This window comes from Lampetra planeri, chromosome 10 (genome assembly GCF_965212315.1).
Source record: "Lampetra planeri chromosome 10, kcLamPlan1.2.h2, whole genome shotgun sequence".
NCBI classification, from domain to species: domain Eukaryota; kingdom Metazoa; phylum Chordata; class Hyperoartia; order Petromyzontiformes; family Petromyzontidae; genus Lampetra; species Lampetra planeri.
Genome location: NC_136116.1, coordinates 4,571,910 through 4,590,796, shown reverse-complemented (window position 1 = coordinate 4,590,796; position 18,887 = coordinate 4,571,910). Strand labels below are relative to the sequence as shown.

The following is an 18,887-nucleotide window of genomic DNA, read 5'->3' as shown; positions in this document are numbered from 1 at the left end:
AGCCATGGAGTCAACATTGGGGGGGACCAAATCTTCCAGGGGGTGTGGGGGTCCCCTCCCAGCAAAACAAATCAACATTTGAAAACGAATTTCCTGCCTAAAATATTTTTAAAAATCACTAACCCATAGGATGGATTTTTTATATTTTTTTTACAATAATGTATAATAGTGTATTGTATTACATTGCTCTGTTTTATCTTTTTATCTTTTCTTGTTTCATTGTATGTAATGGCAGAGATTAGGGATTAATAAAGTACAACCATAACCACAATCATATAAACAGAAATTTATTTTATAGCAATATACTGTATGGGGGGGGGGGGGACATTTTGAGCATATTTGAATATTGGGGGGATGTGTCCCCCCCCCAATATATTATAATTACTGCCTTGGTTTATGGTGTTATTAATTATACGTATACAGTATGTGTATATAAAGCAGACGTTGATATTTGTCCAGTACGGGCATCTTTCGATATAAGGGGCACAGATACGTTCCTGGAAAGTTTTCCATAAAACAATATAATACAAATCAACGGGAAAATAAAGTTCAATATACAGAATTTCGCTGAACGGACCTTTCAGTGACTTATTTGTTCCGTATGTCAAGGGATTCCCGTACAGTAATTGTATTTTTAGCAGTTATTTCTTATGCCCACCAGGAGAGGGCAGTGCGACAAATGGTTCTGAACTTCCACCCCCATCACTAATCCGCAATGACAATCGTGATTAAGTGTCAACTCCGACCACGCGCGAGGAGTGTGGAGTCTCATACAGCAGGGGATTGCTCAACGTTTATTTTTTCCCCAATTTTATATTGGACATTAAATGTATATTTCATTATAAATAGAACGGTGTTTGTTAAAGAGAACGTGTTGCTGTTTGGCCAGTATAGTACTGGACAGACCTCCCTCAACACACTGAATTTGTTCTTGAAAAATTGTCCGTCAAGCGAAAATCCGTATATCGAACCATATTTTCGATGCCCTTACTTCCACCCATCCCATGCCTCCGATTCTTTCTAACATGCATCCTTCCCCCAGAATGCCCATGCCCCGCACTGTTCGGTACAGCATCTAGTGCGTTTCCTTTTAGATGCTACATTAATCCAAATTAAATAGCATTTACAGTACATGCTATTTAAATCCAACGGAAGGTCTTGAGCATGGGCTTGTATATATGGAGTGGGAATTCCAGATTGCAGCAGAGGGGTGAACTCCCAATGAAGAGGCCATGTAGAGGGGAGTACAGTGAGATGAGAGGTAGGCAGGGGAAAATCCATGGTGGCTTTTTGAAGACATCCGGTGCTGGATTGCGAGCCAGTTAAGCGACCAGATAACTGGGTTCATGTGGGCTTACTTGTAGGTGTGGATATGGAGTATCACTGCTGCACCCTGGATTCAATTGAAGTGTGGCGGCAAGGGATTTTGGGAGGCCTCAGACTAGCAGGGTTAGTGGAGAGCCACAGTAATCAACACAAGTGATTAAGCTATTAAGGTCTCAGTAAATGGGGCAACAGATTTTAGATGCCAACAGATGCAAGCAGTCTTGCACAGGTGGAGGTAGGAAATCCTCCATGTGGAGATGCGAGAGAAATTCTGAGTAGAAGATGGTGCCAAGGTTTCGGATGCTCTTCATCAGCTGGACGTGGTAACGTTCAATACATAGATGTGTTTTAAATATGGATTACAGTTATACATGAATGAGTGCTGCGCTTAAATAGCAGACATGCCAAATGAAATACAGTACTGAATAGCGTCTTTATTTACTTAATGACAATTTACAATATAAAACTGCAACCTTTAGTCTTCTGCATCACCTGCCTGAATGTTATGAGAATATTTACGGTAAGTGCAGATTTCGCAAAACATTTCCTTTGCCCAATTGTTACTGCAGCTCTTGTCCTCGACACTTTTGATACATCGGTATTTACATGGCACGACGAGGGTATACAACAAAGCAAGTCAGCTAGCAAACAAACAGAACACCAAGGCACGTAAAATAAATTTGCATGCATGTGTGCAGACAGACACCACAGAATACAAATAGAGCACATACAGTCACAGATATGACCTCACATACTGGACCGCGCGCAAATGTTCATGTGCGGGGTCCCATTTGTTCACGCGAACGCGCACACACACACACACACGCCACACACGCCACATACTCAGGTCCACTCGCACACTGGAGTTTATCAGGGAACCCTGCAGAGACGCGCAAGGGCAGTTTAGTTTCGTGAGCCAATGAGTTGCAGCAGGAATGTGAAGATGTAGACAATGTCCATGTAGAGGCGGAGGGCTCCGTTGATGTGCTCCTCGGGGCTGATGGAGTTACGCCGATTGCCAAGCAGCAGCTGTGTGTCCACCGCCAAAAACTGCAGCGAGAGTCATATTGGCCGCCAGCTTTTCACCATGGCCAAGGTGTACTATATGCGTATCCTATACATTAGCTCGGAGTTCTCGTTAGGTCTCTAAACGCACGTATATCAAATGTCAACAAAGATCATTGGATACAGAATAGTGGATTATTTAGAGACAAACCACTGGGTAAGCAGTGTTTTGTAAAGATTTTCTCTACCATAGACCACATTCATACTATCAATAAGATTCTAGAATAGATTAATGGATTTCAAATACCATTGTGCCTAGCCTTTATAGACTATACAAAGCATTTTGACTCATTGATAATTGCTCGTCATCCAAGCTCTCAAACGAATTCCAAAATTAAAAACATTTTTAGAAGTAATTAAAACGTTTCAAAAAACGGAATAGCCACACTGGGATTTCATGAAGAACGTACCAACATATATCACAAGGTAATAAATACGCTTTCACTAAAGTTATTCAACGCAGCATTCAAATATGTATTTGTTTTAATTGGAGAAACAAAGGCATAATAAGACTTCATTTTACCACGTGAGAACCCAATGATATAATGTCTCTTTTGCAAGGGTGAACTGGATCACCAAGTAATGACAGTACAATACATTTCAGAACTAAAAATATGGAGAATAATTTATGATATTAAAATGTTAGTATGACGGGAATCCCATTGCTGTACAGGCTTTTGTGAATTCTGTACAGCTATCAAACACTTACAGTGCGAGTACAACATTACTTACCACTGTGAAGATCACAGCTCCCAAACCCGCATAAACCGTCTGGATCCATGGGATCTGAAGCCAGACAGTGAAAGCACAAACATCATGAGCTACATTTCAGAGTAAAGCTGCATAGTGTTCGCACAACAGGGTATACTTATCATCTAAGTCTAATTTCTATTTATAGAACACCTTTACTCAAGGCCTGATATAGCTTACAAAGTGATGACAGAGTTGTATCAGTTTAAACCGTTTAAACAGGATGAGTAGTAATGGCTTCAATGGAAGCATTGTAAAGAACAATTTTAATTCCATTTATCAAGTTGTTGAGCCAGCTGGCCAGGGTTGGGCAAAACCTAGCCCACTTTTCACCCAGGCAACTGGAGAGCACAGACTAAGTGTTACTCACCTAGCATTAAAACTAACAATAACAGTTAAGAGACAAAAAAAACATACACCATTCAAATTAATCTAGGACGTCATCCACTGTGGAGATGGAGCAATACAATTAGCCCCTGAAGGTGCTGAATGGATGATTACATCACATGATTGCAGTGGCTTGGGGAAGTTTTGATTCAGCAGTGGGCTGACCATGACCGAGTGGTGTACTAAATGTGAAGTGTGTGTCGTGGTTTTTCTCTGTTTTGTGAAACTTGCGTATCCGAAGGGGACGGTGAATGCGGCTATGAGGCCGGTGAGCAGCAGCACCATGGAGAGGGCAAACATCACACCAGGACACGAGGTGAAGTCAACCTGGAACACACACACACAAATCTCACAATGTGTATATTGTATATACCCATTCAATATACACAAAGACAAACAAGTCAAAGATCCCCCATATAGCCTTAACATACTTTTTGGGACAAGTGCTGTTAGCGAGCATCTACAAAGACTGAGTCGACCTAGGGGAGGCCCAGGATCGGTGGTGTTGGCCGTCAGCCGGGTTCGTAGTGTAGCGTGCAAACCACTGCACACTACTGCTCCCTACGTATTCATGACTGCAAGTACATGTGCATATGCAAACACATCACAGCTGTCATTGTGCTGTACAAGTGAACCACAGTGGCAAAGTATATCTAAACCAGTCCTGGGTCCACCTCCCCACCAAGACAATGATCACTCGTATAGACTGTTGGGGCAAGTGATGCAAGTGAGCATCCATGAAGCCGAGCACGGCACACGAGGGAGTTGGTGGCCAGCACCACTCCCAAACACCTTTGTCTCCCGAATGGCGAATATTTACACACCACACCAGGTACTCATTTGAGGCTGAGTCGACCTAGGGGAGGCCCAGGACCGGTTCAGATAATTAATCGAACTTGGGTCGCCAGGTTCGCAGCACAGCGTGCTAGCCGCTACACTACCCCTCACTACCTCCCCACCACACCTTGAATTAACTGTATGGTCGAACAACCCACATAACTGACACAGTATGGGGAGGCCTTCTTTATCCAACAATAGATTGATAAAGGGTTGCACATGTACAAACACATATTAGTGGAGGATATATTGCGTTGTGACTGTTGTGGGGTTTTTTTCCCCGTTACCTTAGTCTGGAAGCAAAAGAGTGTGACAGCGCCACACACTGCCGCTGTGACGCCAATGCACATGAGCACTGAGTTGGTGTTGTAGAAGCTGTGAGCAAAGGGCAATGGACAAAGATACGTGGTTAACAATAGGGCTGGACTCTTAAAGCAGTGGTAAATGGTGAGACATTTGGTGAAATTAAGTTCTCATGAGACCTTCTCTGAGTGAATTTCAACACTGCTTATTGCACTGCTGTGTACATCAATATCATTGTCATTATCAGAAATCACCAACCTAAGCATGACTATAATTTATCAAACAATATTTTTTTCAAAATGCATGTAATTATAACAATTGTTTCATACTGTCGACACCACCATTGCTACCAACACCATTGTCAACATTTTTCAAAATGTGTCAGCTGACCCCACTTCATATTTATGCCTCATTGTTGGAGCGTACATTTTCATTATCGTGAGTGGTTCAAGAGCCCGAACTGTTAACTAGGTGCCGCGGTGGCTAGGAGATGTTAACTCCCTCGCCTGGAATGCAGGAGGTCGTGGGTTCGAGCCCAACCCCGATGCCCCATGGTCACGTGGATTTTTCTCCAGGCCCTCTAGTTTTTCCCATCCACATTTAGAAACATGAATTTAGAGTATTTGCCTGCGATAAATGTTTACGTGATAAGCCACTTCGTTGAGCTATCACTTGTGGCCAGGTTGCTTCTGAAAAATAGCTAATAGCTCAGTGGGCTTTACCTGGAAACAGAAAATTTAAATTTTTTTTTATATATATACCTTGCCAGCATTCCAGTGAGGTAGGACATTGCCAGCGTCTGTAGGAAAACAACGGTGACATATATATTCTCAAGTCATCCTTTGTCGACACGTTTATGTAAACATCCATGCAATGTGTCCATCCGTGTAAAAGTAAAAACAATAATCTACGTGCAAAATGCTTACGAGGACGGCCAGCAAGATGAAGTTGAGTGGGAAAAGCCTCCTAAACAACAAAGGAGTCATAGCAATGAGCACTGCAGACAAATCAGTGCAAGAAGATGCATTCTGAAATAAATATGCAAGTACATTAAATTATATTTATAGCGTTAGAATTAATATACTGGACCCGAATTGCACCCAAGCCTCTGGTTACTGTTTATCATGTAAACGTGAATGGAATAGAAACATGAGTTCTGGAAAGCGTTTTTGAGCAATAATGTATTATTTTATTAATTTTCTTAACTTAACCCAGTCATGCATAGCTGACTAAAAGCGAAACCAAATATTTTGCTGTTGGATTGATGTGATTTTAGTCAAAAATATCCCCCAAATATGATGAAAATGTTTCCAATAATTTATTTTAAAATTATAATTATGTCCATGACAGTGAACACTAAGCTTCCACCACGAAGTTACTATATGGTAACCAGTGATAGAAGAAATCTCTGGACCTGTTTGTAAAATGTCTTTGTTGCAATTGGCCTCGGTAGCGAGAAGTTACCTCCGTCACCTGGTACACAGGAGGGCATGGGTTCGATCCCGACCCAGATACCTGTATATTTTGATCTACATGTTCTCTCTGTGGTCACGTGGATTGTTCTCCAGGTCCTCTCTACATTTAGAAACATGCGTTTAAATTATTTGGCGACTATACATTCCCACATATGATACAAACCACTTCGATGAGCTATCATGTGTGGCCAGGGCACCTCTGAAAAGGCACTGATAGCGCAGTGGGCCTTACCTGGTAAATAAAAAACAAATTTTTTAAAAGAACAAGGCCCCATAATTTAGATGGCATGTCCTTGCCAGAATATCTTGAAACCCAAAAGCATTTTTTTCATAAGCCTGATTCTGCTGACGAGACCCAGAAGGTCGAAACCAGTCCAGAGTTGTCTTCTTCTTGGTTTTTTCGGTAAAGTCACGTAGAAGGGAAGTAATAAAATAATAAAAATAAAACATTGTAGCCGAAACGTCGTGAGAATTATTTTATTATGTTTTATTTTTATTATTTTATTACTTCCCTTCTACGTGACTTTACCGAAAAAACCAAGAAGATGAATCCCTGCAGTCACGAAAGCTTTAAATCGAAATTTCAGAGTTGTCTTGCTTAAACACATTCTGATGGATAATATCGGTTTGAAAAGCCAATAAGACTATGACAAAAATATATTTTGTTTGAGAATGGTCTGTGTTTATGTAATTTCTCTACACATGTGGAGTGCTAGTCAAGTACACGATATTTTCTTAACATTGGCCTGGGTCTTGGGTATGGGCACAACTCATACTACTGTTATAACAGATAAAGGTACAGGCCTGACCTGCCAGTGCTTGCTCACGCCACTGCTGGTGGAAGAGCCTCCACTAGAGTGAGCCTCTATAGAGACCTTCTAGAGGGTATTTTGACCAACTGCTGTTTTAGAAGATTCAAATATCTACTGTAACACGATGTCTCACCTTGCCTTGGTGCAGCAAACCAACCCGAGATATGTAGCGAAGAAGACGCCACTGCATTCCACAAAAGGAAGGGGCTCTGTCAGATGTATGTAAACAGTGGCACAATTTATGGCTTCATGTTTGGGTACATTGTTTAAACAATTATAAGCAGGAAATGATGAATCATACTCACTAAGAGGCCCAGTATATTGCTGGGTTATTCTGCACAAATTTCTTCACGGGGACACTGTTGAGAAGCACATGAACAATATTGAAATTCACTTCTAAAATCCTCCTAATTGCAAGGTTCATAATAATTTTCCTGGTGTTTGGGGCCCGGAGAATTAAAATAAAAGTAAGTGTAAAAAGACTGCTATATATTTTACTGTTTATAAAAGAACTCTTCATAACTGGAGTATAGTCGCAAAATAATATCATAAATAACAAAGGCTTGCCCCAAAGATACACATGTTTAAAGAACATTTCCTTCAGTGTTATCCTGATTGTGCTATTGGCGCCATGTCATGCGACAAAGTATTCAATCGGAACTCTCGCAGAGTGGTGCAACCCTTCGTGATTGAAGAATGACCCACGGATGCAGATATCAGAGCTTTCTCTAAGATCCCAAGTGGCTTATAATCTACACTTAAGGGGTAGCACTTTCCCACCTTCCCTGCCACCGAGAATAACGTTTGTCACATGACAGTCAAACTAATTTTTTTCATTCTTTAAGTGCATAACCAAATTTAATGTGTTTTCGTATGTGCAGTTATTCGTGACCAAGCTGGGGCCATACACCTACTACACTTGGGAGCCCAGTTTAATCACAGGTGATTGTGTGGAATTGGACCCAGGCTCTCAGCAGTGGCAGCTTAGTGCTCTGACCTCTTGAGCCACCCGGCCAACTTTGTATTGGCCCACTAGACCTTTCTCAATACGGTCCCCAAGACTTCTAATGCGCAGCGGCCAGCGACTCGAATGACAGTGTGGCAGATGGGACCAATAGATTTTTTAAATCCAGACAAGTTGTAGTTAGAGTAACTTGAAGAAGCACCTCCAATTATCACGGTTGCTACGTACAGTGAGAAAGAAGTTCAACATACATAGATTCTTTATGCCCCAAAATCACCCTCTCTCCTCTGGCAACGTCTCCCCGCCACCACCGACTTACACGAAAGTGCACACCGCCACGAAGCCGAAAGTGACGAGCAGCTGCACAAAAAGGATGATGTAGACCTGTGGGGCACAGACGTGTCTTGTATTCAGTCCAATATACAGCACTAAAACCACATATATATATACACTATAATGACTGATGTAAATGTTCATGTTTAGAAGGGCTAAGCATATCTAATACAGATGACAGTGACTGCCATTAAAAGGACTTTCTAGAAGCGCTAAGAATATCTCATGTATACAGACGGTCATGATTTTGTGACACAAAATACACCCTGGAGGTTGATCGGATTAACTCGTAGAGCAGTTCTACATTGCTTAAAGTCCCGTAGTGAACACTTAAAAATGTATGATCCCCCATCATCAGTGCACCAAACAACATCCCACGGAGTGTAACGCTGACAAATATAAAAGCCTGCTTCCGAGTACACATTTTACGACAATCCCCAAGGAGCCTACCTCACGCAACTATCAAAGTTATACTTTTATCATGAACATCTAATTGTGTTGTTGATCATTGCACGGTTGGAGCGTAAACTGAAAATAAAACTATAGCCTATGCCCTTTAAACGTTGTGGAGCTTATTAATTCACATTTGTTGTGTACTACATAGGCAACCAAACAACCTAGAAAACAATTATGTAAGCAGAGCTTGGCATTTTACTTTCCTGCAAGGCATTCCCATAGCTCTGGGTTAATGCCACACATTGGATCTATTGGGTTGGAGCATTGGGAGCAGTGGTTAGTGGGGAGACCCTTATACTGGTAGGAACCTCCTGGTTACACCAGCCCACAGGGGATTATTGTTCCGTCCGTCGTGCATCCAAAAATGGGAGGGGTGGGGCTGGGTAGAGAGGGTGGGGCTGGGTAGAGAGGGTGGGGCTGGGTGGGGGGGTGGGAGGGGTGGGGCTGGGTGGGGAGGGGCTGGTCACCCCGTGGTGCCCTTATAAAACTCAACGTTTAACCTACTCACGCCGGCTTGTGCCCGCCCTCACAGTCGGCCATATTTGCGGAATACACCACGCTGCCGTTGACCCTGACCATTGACCGAGCAACCCAACGTTCCTACCAGCTCCCTCCGCAGGAATGTGTTCCTCACACCATATGGGTCAAGGGGGGGTTATTTGATCATACCTCACCACACTTGTGTGGGTGGGGAACAGACATGCGAGCACAAGAGTTCAGTACAACAATTTACTTTGGTGCACTGCCCTCTGCTGCGGACCATGAAACTCAATAACCTGCCTGCCATGCATGCAGATTTCCCTTTAGCTTCCGAGATCTGACGAGATCGAATGCATTCCGGGTTGTTTGGTCATAGGCCTTGAAATCTAACTCCATTATTTTTATATATTAAAAAAATAAATCCTTTGAAGGTCACTGCTGTCAGACAACAGTCACACTGCAAGGGCATGTTTATCTTCGGTTGAGGGTCTAAGGAATTCCGGAATCTGGTTATGCTGCACACCTTTTGGATGAACATTCGTCGTACATTCTTGTCATCCCAGACTCCGATGGAATTTTCATTTGTACTTACGCCTCCATACTCTAGACACACACGCAAAGGCATTGTGGTTAGAAGTGGTGATGTGGCCAGCACTATGCCACACTTGCGTTTGTAATGCTGTCCTTTCCAACTAAGGATGAAAGCATTCATCCATTAGCTTTGTCCATCTGTCTGTGATGGGAGCGCATGATAACTCCCAGAAAGATTATCCAATGTTAACAAAGATTTGATATTATAGTGTGTTGCTGTTAGGAACTTATCCTAAATAAAACCGGCCAAATATATACACAGGGTTGCCCAAAACATGGAGACAATCCAAACCGTGAACCTCTCCAACAGGTTTATGCCATGTCGCCACCCACATATATAGGCCAGGAATGTAGTATGACAAGACCAGTCAGGCAAAGGTAGTTAGGCTATGCTCAGCCTACCACGCAGCTCTGTATAGACACTCTTAAGCAATCTAATACTATGTGGATGTTGTCAAGTTAAACAATTAAAACATATGCACATATTCTCATACTGAAGTCAATCACACAGACTGCGGAGCACACCATTCAATGTAGTTTCTTAAGATAATGCTGCCTCTAAAAATAATCCTCTCATGCACCGTCATCCCAAACACTTAGCTAATATACACAACATTAGCACCCAAGAGGCAAAACCAACTCTCGAAAACGGGCCATGAGCGACATTTAACAGTCCAGTTTTCAAAAACACGAAAAACTGCTTGCGTTTCATGTGCACTGACCTATCCCACGTCACTAGTTCTCACGTGAGCAGTGAGGAGGCCTCTGTGTGCACGACAGATGGGCCCACGGTTAAATGTCACGTCCGAGTGGCGACCGTGCATTTGTCCATTAGGTGCGGTCACCATAAACAGTTTTCCCTTTACTTAAAACAAAGAGTCACTGAGTCACCGTGATGTATGGCTTACACTGGACTCATACGGGCACCAAATTAAATGAGTGTGCCACTTCTAAGCTGGCTTGGATATGTCTGAAAAAACTGTTGTGGTGTTCAGTTTCAGTTCCACGTGACAGTATTTATGTACTATGATAAAAAAAATATAGAAACTTTCGGAGATTATCGTTTCATTTTGGCAAAGTCACAAATTCGCGGACTCGGGTAATGCTCTGAAAAGTATTTGGCAGTGTTCACATTAATTAGAGGGCTTTGGTGAAGGGTGTGGTGCAGAATCACAATTCCAAACCAGGGCAGGTTTGTTAGGCAGTTGTGTCAGGTGTGTCCCTCCACAGGTACGGCTCTGAATTATCTAAGCCTCGTCCTGCATTGTGATTCATGATCTGCACACACACACTGGATGGATTGTGGCTTGGCATGTGCACGGTGAGCAGACTGTGGCTTGGCACTCATCTCCCCAGCTCCGACTGCCACCTATTTCAGATTGCTTGCCAAAATACTGCCGTACAAACTAAAATGTAACTACACATTTACGTGTACATTTCTGTGTACATGTCATGGGCCACTCATCGTTGCAAGCGCTGCTGTAGAATGTGGCCCAGTCATGTTATTTAGTGAGCGCAGATGCCACCTCATGTTATATTGGGCTTGTTTTTAGTCCCGAACTGTTAAAAGTCAACAACAAAACCAACATAATATGATAGGTGTCTGCGTTTACTGAATTACGTGGCTGGACCATTTCCGAGAACACTATTGGCAGAATTCCAGGCGAGGCTCCCAAAACAAGTTCCAATAGTCCATGCACCACCAAATGTCCCTTTGGCCCCCCAAGTTCACTCTCTTTACTGCTGTATCATTGTTAAGGTGTCCCAGACAATAAATCTACTGCCCCCCCCCACCCCGCCTAAGCAAAGTGTATCGCTTGCCTGAAAATAAAAAGTGACACGACTTCATTGTCACCTCTTTTCCACTTTTCATCTGCAAAAAGCTCATTGCTGTTTTTAGTAGAGGCGGTTTCATTTCCGCCATCTAAGATTAAAAAAGAAAATCACTCACCGGGCCCTCCAGTACTAGGGCCAACGTTCCCGAAGGACGGGTGCAGGGGAATGGTCGGCATCATGAAGGGCGGTGGCGCGGTGCCCCCTCTCTGCGGCTGCGATGCATTAGGGGGTGGATTCTCTCCCGGGTATCCCCCGGGCTGCCCCCCAGGTGGTGGGTATCCCCCGGCAGGAGGGTACCCACCGGGCTGCCCCCCAGGTGGTGGGTATCCCCCGGCAGGAGGGTACCCACCGGGCTGCCCCCCAGGTGGTGGGTATCCCCCGGCAGGAGGGTACCCACCGGGCTGCCCCCCATATGATGGTGGGTAACCGCCGGGGGGATCTTGGCCCGGGTTTGGGTAGGGCTGGTAGGGGGGAGGGTAGCTAGGCTGGTTGGTGCCATAGTATCCGGACGGAGCGCTTGGTTCCGACATGGTCGTGTAGTACGAGGGGCGTCACACGCTGCTCCGCTTGTGGGTGTGTTTCCTGCGTCTGTCCGTGCGTCTGGACAGGAGCCTGGAAATGTAAAAGGAGCAAATTGATAAAAGACAGGAAACTGATCATCAGTGGATTGGATTATAGATCCAACGATATGAGTGACACATTGTTTTCATACATTAACACATACTTGTCAACCCATACAGTTTATCCGTATTCTTGTACAGGGAAATTGAGCAAAACAATGTTTTGTCTATTTGTTTGTGTTTCTCCCTTGTGATGATGGGGCTTTGTAGGATGAACGTTGAGATTTATAAGGGCGCGGGTGACCAATAAGGTCTGAATTGGACTGTAATAAGGTAGGCACTGATAGGGGGTTGACAGGTATGTTCACACCCGCACCCTCCCCCACCTCTCTCTGTGATGGGCAAGATAATCGAATGTATTTATGGTTTAGGTAAATGATATGTAAATGACATTCTAATATACAATTTTAGCCGATGGGAGCAGACAAAACTGTGAAAATTAGGCAATTGAGAATTAAAGCAAATGAGGCCTGACTGCATACCAGTTCATGAACTCACTGCCAGGGTGGCCTACTCCAGAAATAATATCCGCACTTGTACTTTGGTAAACACATGTACTATATACTAGCTTAAAGTATAGAAAATTCTGAAAGCATATCTTTACTGGAGCTTATTATTGGATCCATTGTATACAACGTGTACCATTCCCAAATGTCAGGCAGTTCTAGATTGATTTGATTCACAGGGATATTACACCACTTTAGGGAAAAACCTAATTACTGTACAGTATTAATTATAATTAAATAATAATTTAAAGCCCTTTGCCAATCCACTGCTGGATGATGGCGTCTCCATGCAGTGTTGCTTTGTCGGGGTTGTTTGCCCATACTTGGCCACACTGGGTCAGTTCGGGTTGATTTAGGGCAGAAGGTGGGGGGGGGGGCATGGCCCAGGGCCAGTTGCAGTTATCGAGATATCGCAAATCCACAGGCCACACGGATATTTGCCATGCCGGAAATTGACCTCAGGTGGCAGGGTTCACGGTGGGGCAGCACAAGAAAAAACAACTCTGCTTTTATCGTATTACAGTGCCACCGCTCCACACACATTTGCATTGGGTTCACTGTAATCTGTTAAACAGTTAAACATTTTCCATCGAGGCTAAGCAGATGTTCGCTTCTGCACATCAAATGGTGTATGCAAACACAGTCCAGAGGAAGCAGCTATATGCTCCTGGCACAGATAACAGTTACGCTTGGAATTCCACTTTTAAAAAATACATTATTTTTTTTGTATACCAAATAAAGGGTCTGCTTTGTCTTGAATTCAGACTGCCTCCAACTAATACAGTGCTCAACTCAAATACTCAGACCGTGGGATCGGAGATGTACGTTGAGTTGAGTGATTAAGTAAAGTGTATTGCCAAGTAAAGATGCAACGTTGGGCAACCCAACGTTGGTCTAACGGTGCCAACCACATGCCAACGTTGCATGTTTACTGGAAGTATATTAATGAAGGCTCATTGAATTGATCTAACCGACTGTCATGCTTAAAAGCTGCTATTTGGGAAATTATGACTGTCATCACAAACCATCCATGGCCTTTTGATAAAACTTTATTCATACTCGACCCTGCAACGCTGCCTTCATTCTTTACAAGACTGGCAAGGACATACCCCATGATGACCACTGTATCAATTATAAAGAATAATAAAGTAATGCAATTTACCAAGCAACAGATTCAACAGGAGTGAACAGTCCACCGGGGAAGATGTTGAACCATGCCAGGGGCACATGTCTGTGTGTGTAGCATATTGCACTATGGACACACCTAGTTACTGAACAATGCATGCTCTACACCTACGAGGGCTGCTCACATGCATGCTTTGCAGGAGAGCTATTATAATTCGAATTCCTGCATAGTCTGTATGTCAAATATGTTGGGTGTGCACCATATCAAGACGACCAAAGCCTAGGAGAAGTTACGTACTCAAATGAATGAAAGGGACCGTGGAATATACACATTTGCAAAGGAGCGCAGAAAACTGATATTTTTTTCATGAGATGATATATGATTTAACTGTCCAAATTTTTTACACGGCCCACTTACCATCCTTCATTATAGGATACAATGTGGGTAATCCCACATCTGGCCAGCAAGGAAGAGTAGGCCAAAATTCCCTCAAACGGTGTTCTCCAGAGGCCCTTCTTCTTTTAGCAGTGACGTGAGCAAGTAGTTGTTGGGCAGCACATGTTCTTTGACCTTATACACTATAGTTTACCTCCGGGAAAGCTCCCCCTTATGAGTAATAGGATCGGATATACAAAATCTGTGCTCACCATAGTATTTATGCAAATACTCTATAAAGGTGCTGTAAATATCATACATAACGTTGAGGTCGTTTGTTTTACATGCGATGACATCACCTTGGCCCAAGTGAACTGTGACGGTATGAGGTGGCTTAGTTTTACAATACTATGTCAAAGAATGTAGATGGCACTACTGATCCCGAGTTAACATCTTGGTGACCACCTGTGATTAATCTGGGTTCTCAAATATTCATGGTCTCATTCCATTCACCAAAGGCTGCATATGTAAGAAATAAAAGTCACATTCAATATTATTTTATCTTTCATTCAGCAAATTCCATCAAAAAGAAAGAAGCATTTATTTTAATTGAAATATGCCATACTCTCTGCAGGGCATATAAAAGGCGTGTCCCAACTATTCTTAGAGTCCAAGAGTATAACAGTTGAAATGCGACGTGACATCTTCTGTGGCTATTTTCAGACAAAGTCGTGCACCGTTTGCTGTAAAAGTAAAAAATCATCCGTAAAACAGCTCTCCATGCCCGACCTCGTTTCCACCAAAGCCGCAATTCACGCCCACGCAGTATTGGTAGCACGGGCCCTTTTACTGCCCTTTTACTGCCCTTTATTGCGTGTTCTGTGTAACTAGGACAGCTTGTCTCAGCCAGTAGCGACAGTGGCAAGGCTGGCTCTTTAGTTATTTTGTAAAGGAATTACTACACTAGAGACGGAAGAATATCGAGCAACAGTTTTATATAAAACTGACGTTTCAGTCGGAGCTGTCCGGTGCTGAGCTCCAGAAAATAGTCGAGTGGGATGGGGGTGCCCCAGAAACCTCGGTGGGAAATAAATTCCTGCTTTTTTTATACGCTGCAGTACCAAGAATACGTACAACACTCTATCATACTAAATCTTCCTTGTGTGAATCAACATGTGGCAACCACAGCAATTGTTACAGAACTAATGACTGAATGGAAAATTATGTTTTATTCGAGGAAACACAATCTCTGTACGTTCACTACGTGGGTGGAGTGGGGGTACAGTGGTTAGCTGATTACACTTTTAACCTGATGACCTAAGTTTGATACCCAGCCACAGCTCACATCTGTGGTGAGTGATAACTGAACAGGACCTGGGGGCCCCCCAAACCATCACCAATTGGACTGACCAGCGTGGTGAAGTATGGTCAAACAACACTCGTGACTGACACGGCGTGGGGACTTAAACCAGAAGTGGATTTTAAAAAGGGATGAAAATTAAATTGTTTAACAATATTAAAGTAGATTCCAAGTCGTCAAGTCTTTATGCCAATTAAGATAATCACGCCTGACAAAGTTAAACATCAAGGGAAATCCAACAGATTGTGTGAAGTGTTGATAATCACAGGTTTCATGGCAACGACACCTGGAGTAGGTACTTAACACATCCACCATTTCACCTGCAAAAAATATATCTAATCAACATTAACAACCCACATTCGTTGGTGGCATGAATAGTCATTGTACATATAATCCGAAACGCACATTATTAACAAAACAAACCAGATAAACAAATGTTTAAACCACCATAAACACCCCCCCCCCCATGTCTCTTAGTCAGAGCCACGTTTGGCAGGGGCAGAAGTCCTCATGAGTCATCACTGTTGGGCAGGGCGATGTCACCACTGGACATGTCGTCTTTCATTTCATTAAACCACGCAAAGCTCTGCTGGTGATGACTGTGTGAAACCTTTCAGATGATTTGGACACACAGACATGAACCGTGTACAAGTAATGTATAAACAAACATGTACAGCCGGTGTAAGAAAACATTCGCTTGTGTGCGTGGCACTACTAATCGACATCACACGCTGTGGAACCGGCAACCAATTCCTGTGTCCACGGAAAACATACGTGGTGGGGATTTACCCTGCCCTTAACCAACTAGCACTGACCAGGGTGGTGAAGTATGGTCAAACATTCCATGACTGACACGGTGTGTGTGTGTGGGGGGGGGAACCCCTTCATCCAGCAGTGGCTTGACTAAGGGCTGTAGATTAGCACGGTGTAATGCTGCGTTAACTTAACAGTGAAGGGAGGTCTTTGTAATGTACTGTACTTTAGACAGCAATTACATTTTATTATATTAAAGAATTTTACTCCGAGTTATCTAGGTCAGCCAAATTACCTTCACGTTGTACCGTACTCCGTACATGTTACATACAGTACTTCACTGTAGTGTCCTGCAAATTTAACTTTCTGCAAGACTACTGTCGTTTTAGAAACAGAAGTGTGTTTGTTTACGTCTGCGTGACAGAGTCAGCCTGGACAATGTCGATCTTCTATCTCGTAAAGCTAAGCAGGACACCCGCCTGCCTGCTGTGAGCCTTGGATGGATAGACAGGAGAGACGTCGGCCACGTGGTGGACACCACAGAGGCCACGTGGTGGACACCACAGAGACCACGTGGTGGACACCACAGAGGCCACGTGCACCCACCAAACACAACAACATCGTTGTACCATACTTCTTTGCTCCCGCCTCTATTCATTCTCACTGCCTTCAACAAGCCGAGAAGACAAGCGTGTCGGTGGTGAAGTATGGTCAAACAATCCCCACACAAAGGGAGGCTCTCATCCAGTAGTGGATAGGCAACAACAAAGATGGGTTGTTGTCAGTACATGCACACAAAGTAAACGTACAGAGAGTATAGCTGCTCGTATGATTTCCCACCACCAACCACCACGATGACGACCGATCAACCCTAACAAGTGTTGCTTTCATTCGATGAACAGACTGCGTGGCACTACTTAATCGACATCGCACTAAAACGTCTTCATCATCAGCAGCATCATCATCGCGTTTCTTCGTAATCAGATCAAGATGTAACATCGCCACGTGTGTGTGGCTACAGCGTCGTGTGTCAATCCACTGCTGGATGAGCGCCTCTGCAACGCCGTGCGCGGGTTGCGGTCTAAGTTACTGGAGCCATACTTCACCACGCCGGTCAGTGGTGCGGGATGGCGAAGGCCATAGTGATGTTGTAGTACATTGTACTAACACGCACGACAACGTATGCCTGTGGTTAACAGTGTGATTGGTGTTTGTTTGTTTGTTCAGCAACTTACCTTGGAAGCGCCAGGAAACTCTTCTCTTGAACGACAACAGCAACAAAAGCCGCACGTGGTGGTGATGATGATGATGGTGGTGGTGGTGATGTCTTCTGATCTGAAGCTCCTGGAGGAGGAGATGGAGAGGGGTTCCTTCTCGCCTGGCCTGGGCAGGGATGAACGAGAGAGGGAACTGACGTGAGTCAGGCAGGGAGTGGTGGTGGTGCTGATGTTGGTGGGGGTGGTGGGGGTGTTGGTGGGGGTGGTGGGGGTGTTGGTGGGGGTGGTGGGGGTGTTGGTGGGGGTGGTGCTGATGTTGGTGGGGGTGGTGGGGGTGTTGGTGGGGGTGGTGCTGATGTTGGAGTGAGTGGTATTGGTGGGGGTGATGTTGTTGGAGTTGGTGGTGCTGATGTTGGTGGTGATGTTGTTGGTGGTGCTGATGTTGGAGTGGCTGGTGGAGGTGGTGGTGGTGCTGATATTGTTTGAGTGGTGGGTGGTGCTGATGTTGTTGGAGTTGGTGGTGCTGATGTTGTTGGAGTGGTGGTGATGTAGTTGGAGTGGGTGGTGGTGCTGATGTTGTTGGAGTGGGTGGTGGTGCTGATGTTGTTGGAGTGGTGATGGTGCTGATGTTGTTGAAGTGGTGGTGGTGCTGATGTTGTTGGAGTGGGTGGTGGTGCTGATGTTGTTGGAGTGGTGATGGTGCTGATGTTGTTGGAGTGGTGGTGGTGATATTGTTGGAGGTGGTGGTGCTGATGTTGTTGTAGTGGTGGGTGGTGGTGGTGCTGATGTTGTTGTAGTGGTGGGTGGTGCTGATGTTGTTGGAGTTGGTGGTGGTGCTGATGTTGTTAGAGTGGTGGGGTGGTGCTGATGTTGTTGGTGGGGGTGATGTTGTTGGAGTGGTGGGTGGTGGTGATGTTGTTGGGAGTTGGTGGTGCTGATGTTGTTGGTGGTGGTGCTGCTGATGTTGTTGTAGTGGTGGTGCCGACTCTTGCGTTGTGCTGCGTGCGAGCTCGTGGTAGGAAGTGGAATGGAAGTCTCCGTGTCCGCCCCACCCCGACACCGTCGTCACTTGCCAATGACGAATTCCGCACAACCACCACCACCCCCACCCGCATCGCTCCCACGGCGAAGACTCCACGGGGTCGTCGTCTTCTTTACTAACGACTGACGGGGCAAAGTTGCTGTCTGCGTAATGTTTATAAGGATTATAAGCACGTAAGGTTTATAACCCCGTGTTCTTGTGCGGGGAAATTGAGTTTTCACGTCCAAACGGAGTACAGTCGTTTCAATATGGGCACAAACAATAATGTTTTTT

General features: G+C 44.3%; 1 protein-coding gene across 1 annotated transcript; it reads right to left on the bottom strand.

Annotated features, from left to right (window-relative positions):
* Positions 1-1,740: 1,740 nt before the first annotated feature.
* LOC144720885 (protein lifeguard 2-like) lies at positions 1,741-17,728 on the bottom strand. Its single transcript, XM_078598004.1, has 12 exons — positions 17,591-17,728; positions 11,731-12,227; positions 9,712-9,791; positions 8,239-8,303; positions 7,261-7,314; positions 7,089-7,139; positions 5,595-5,634; positions 5,430-5,467; positions 4,653-4,740; positions 3,760-3,855; positions 3,124-3,177; positions 1,741-2,376 (listed from the first exon to the last, which is right to left on the bottom strand). The coding sequence occupies exons 2-12, from the start codon at positions 12,143-12,145 to the stop codon at positions 2,230-2,232; spliced, it is 1,128 nt and encodes a 375-aa protein (XP_078454130.1). The 5' UTR covers positions 12,146-12,227; positions 17,591-17,728; the 3' UTR covers positions 1,741-2,229.
* Positions 17,729-18,887: the final 1,159 nt, after the last annotated feature.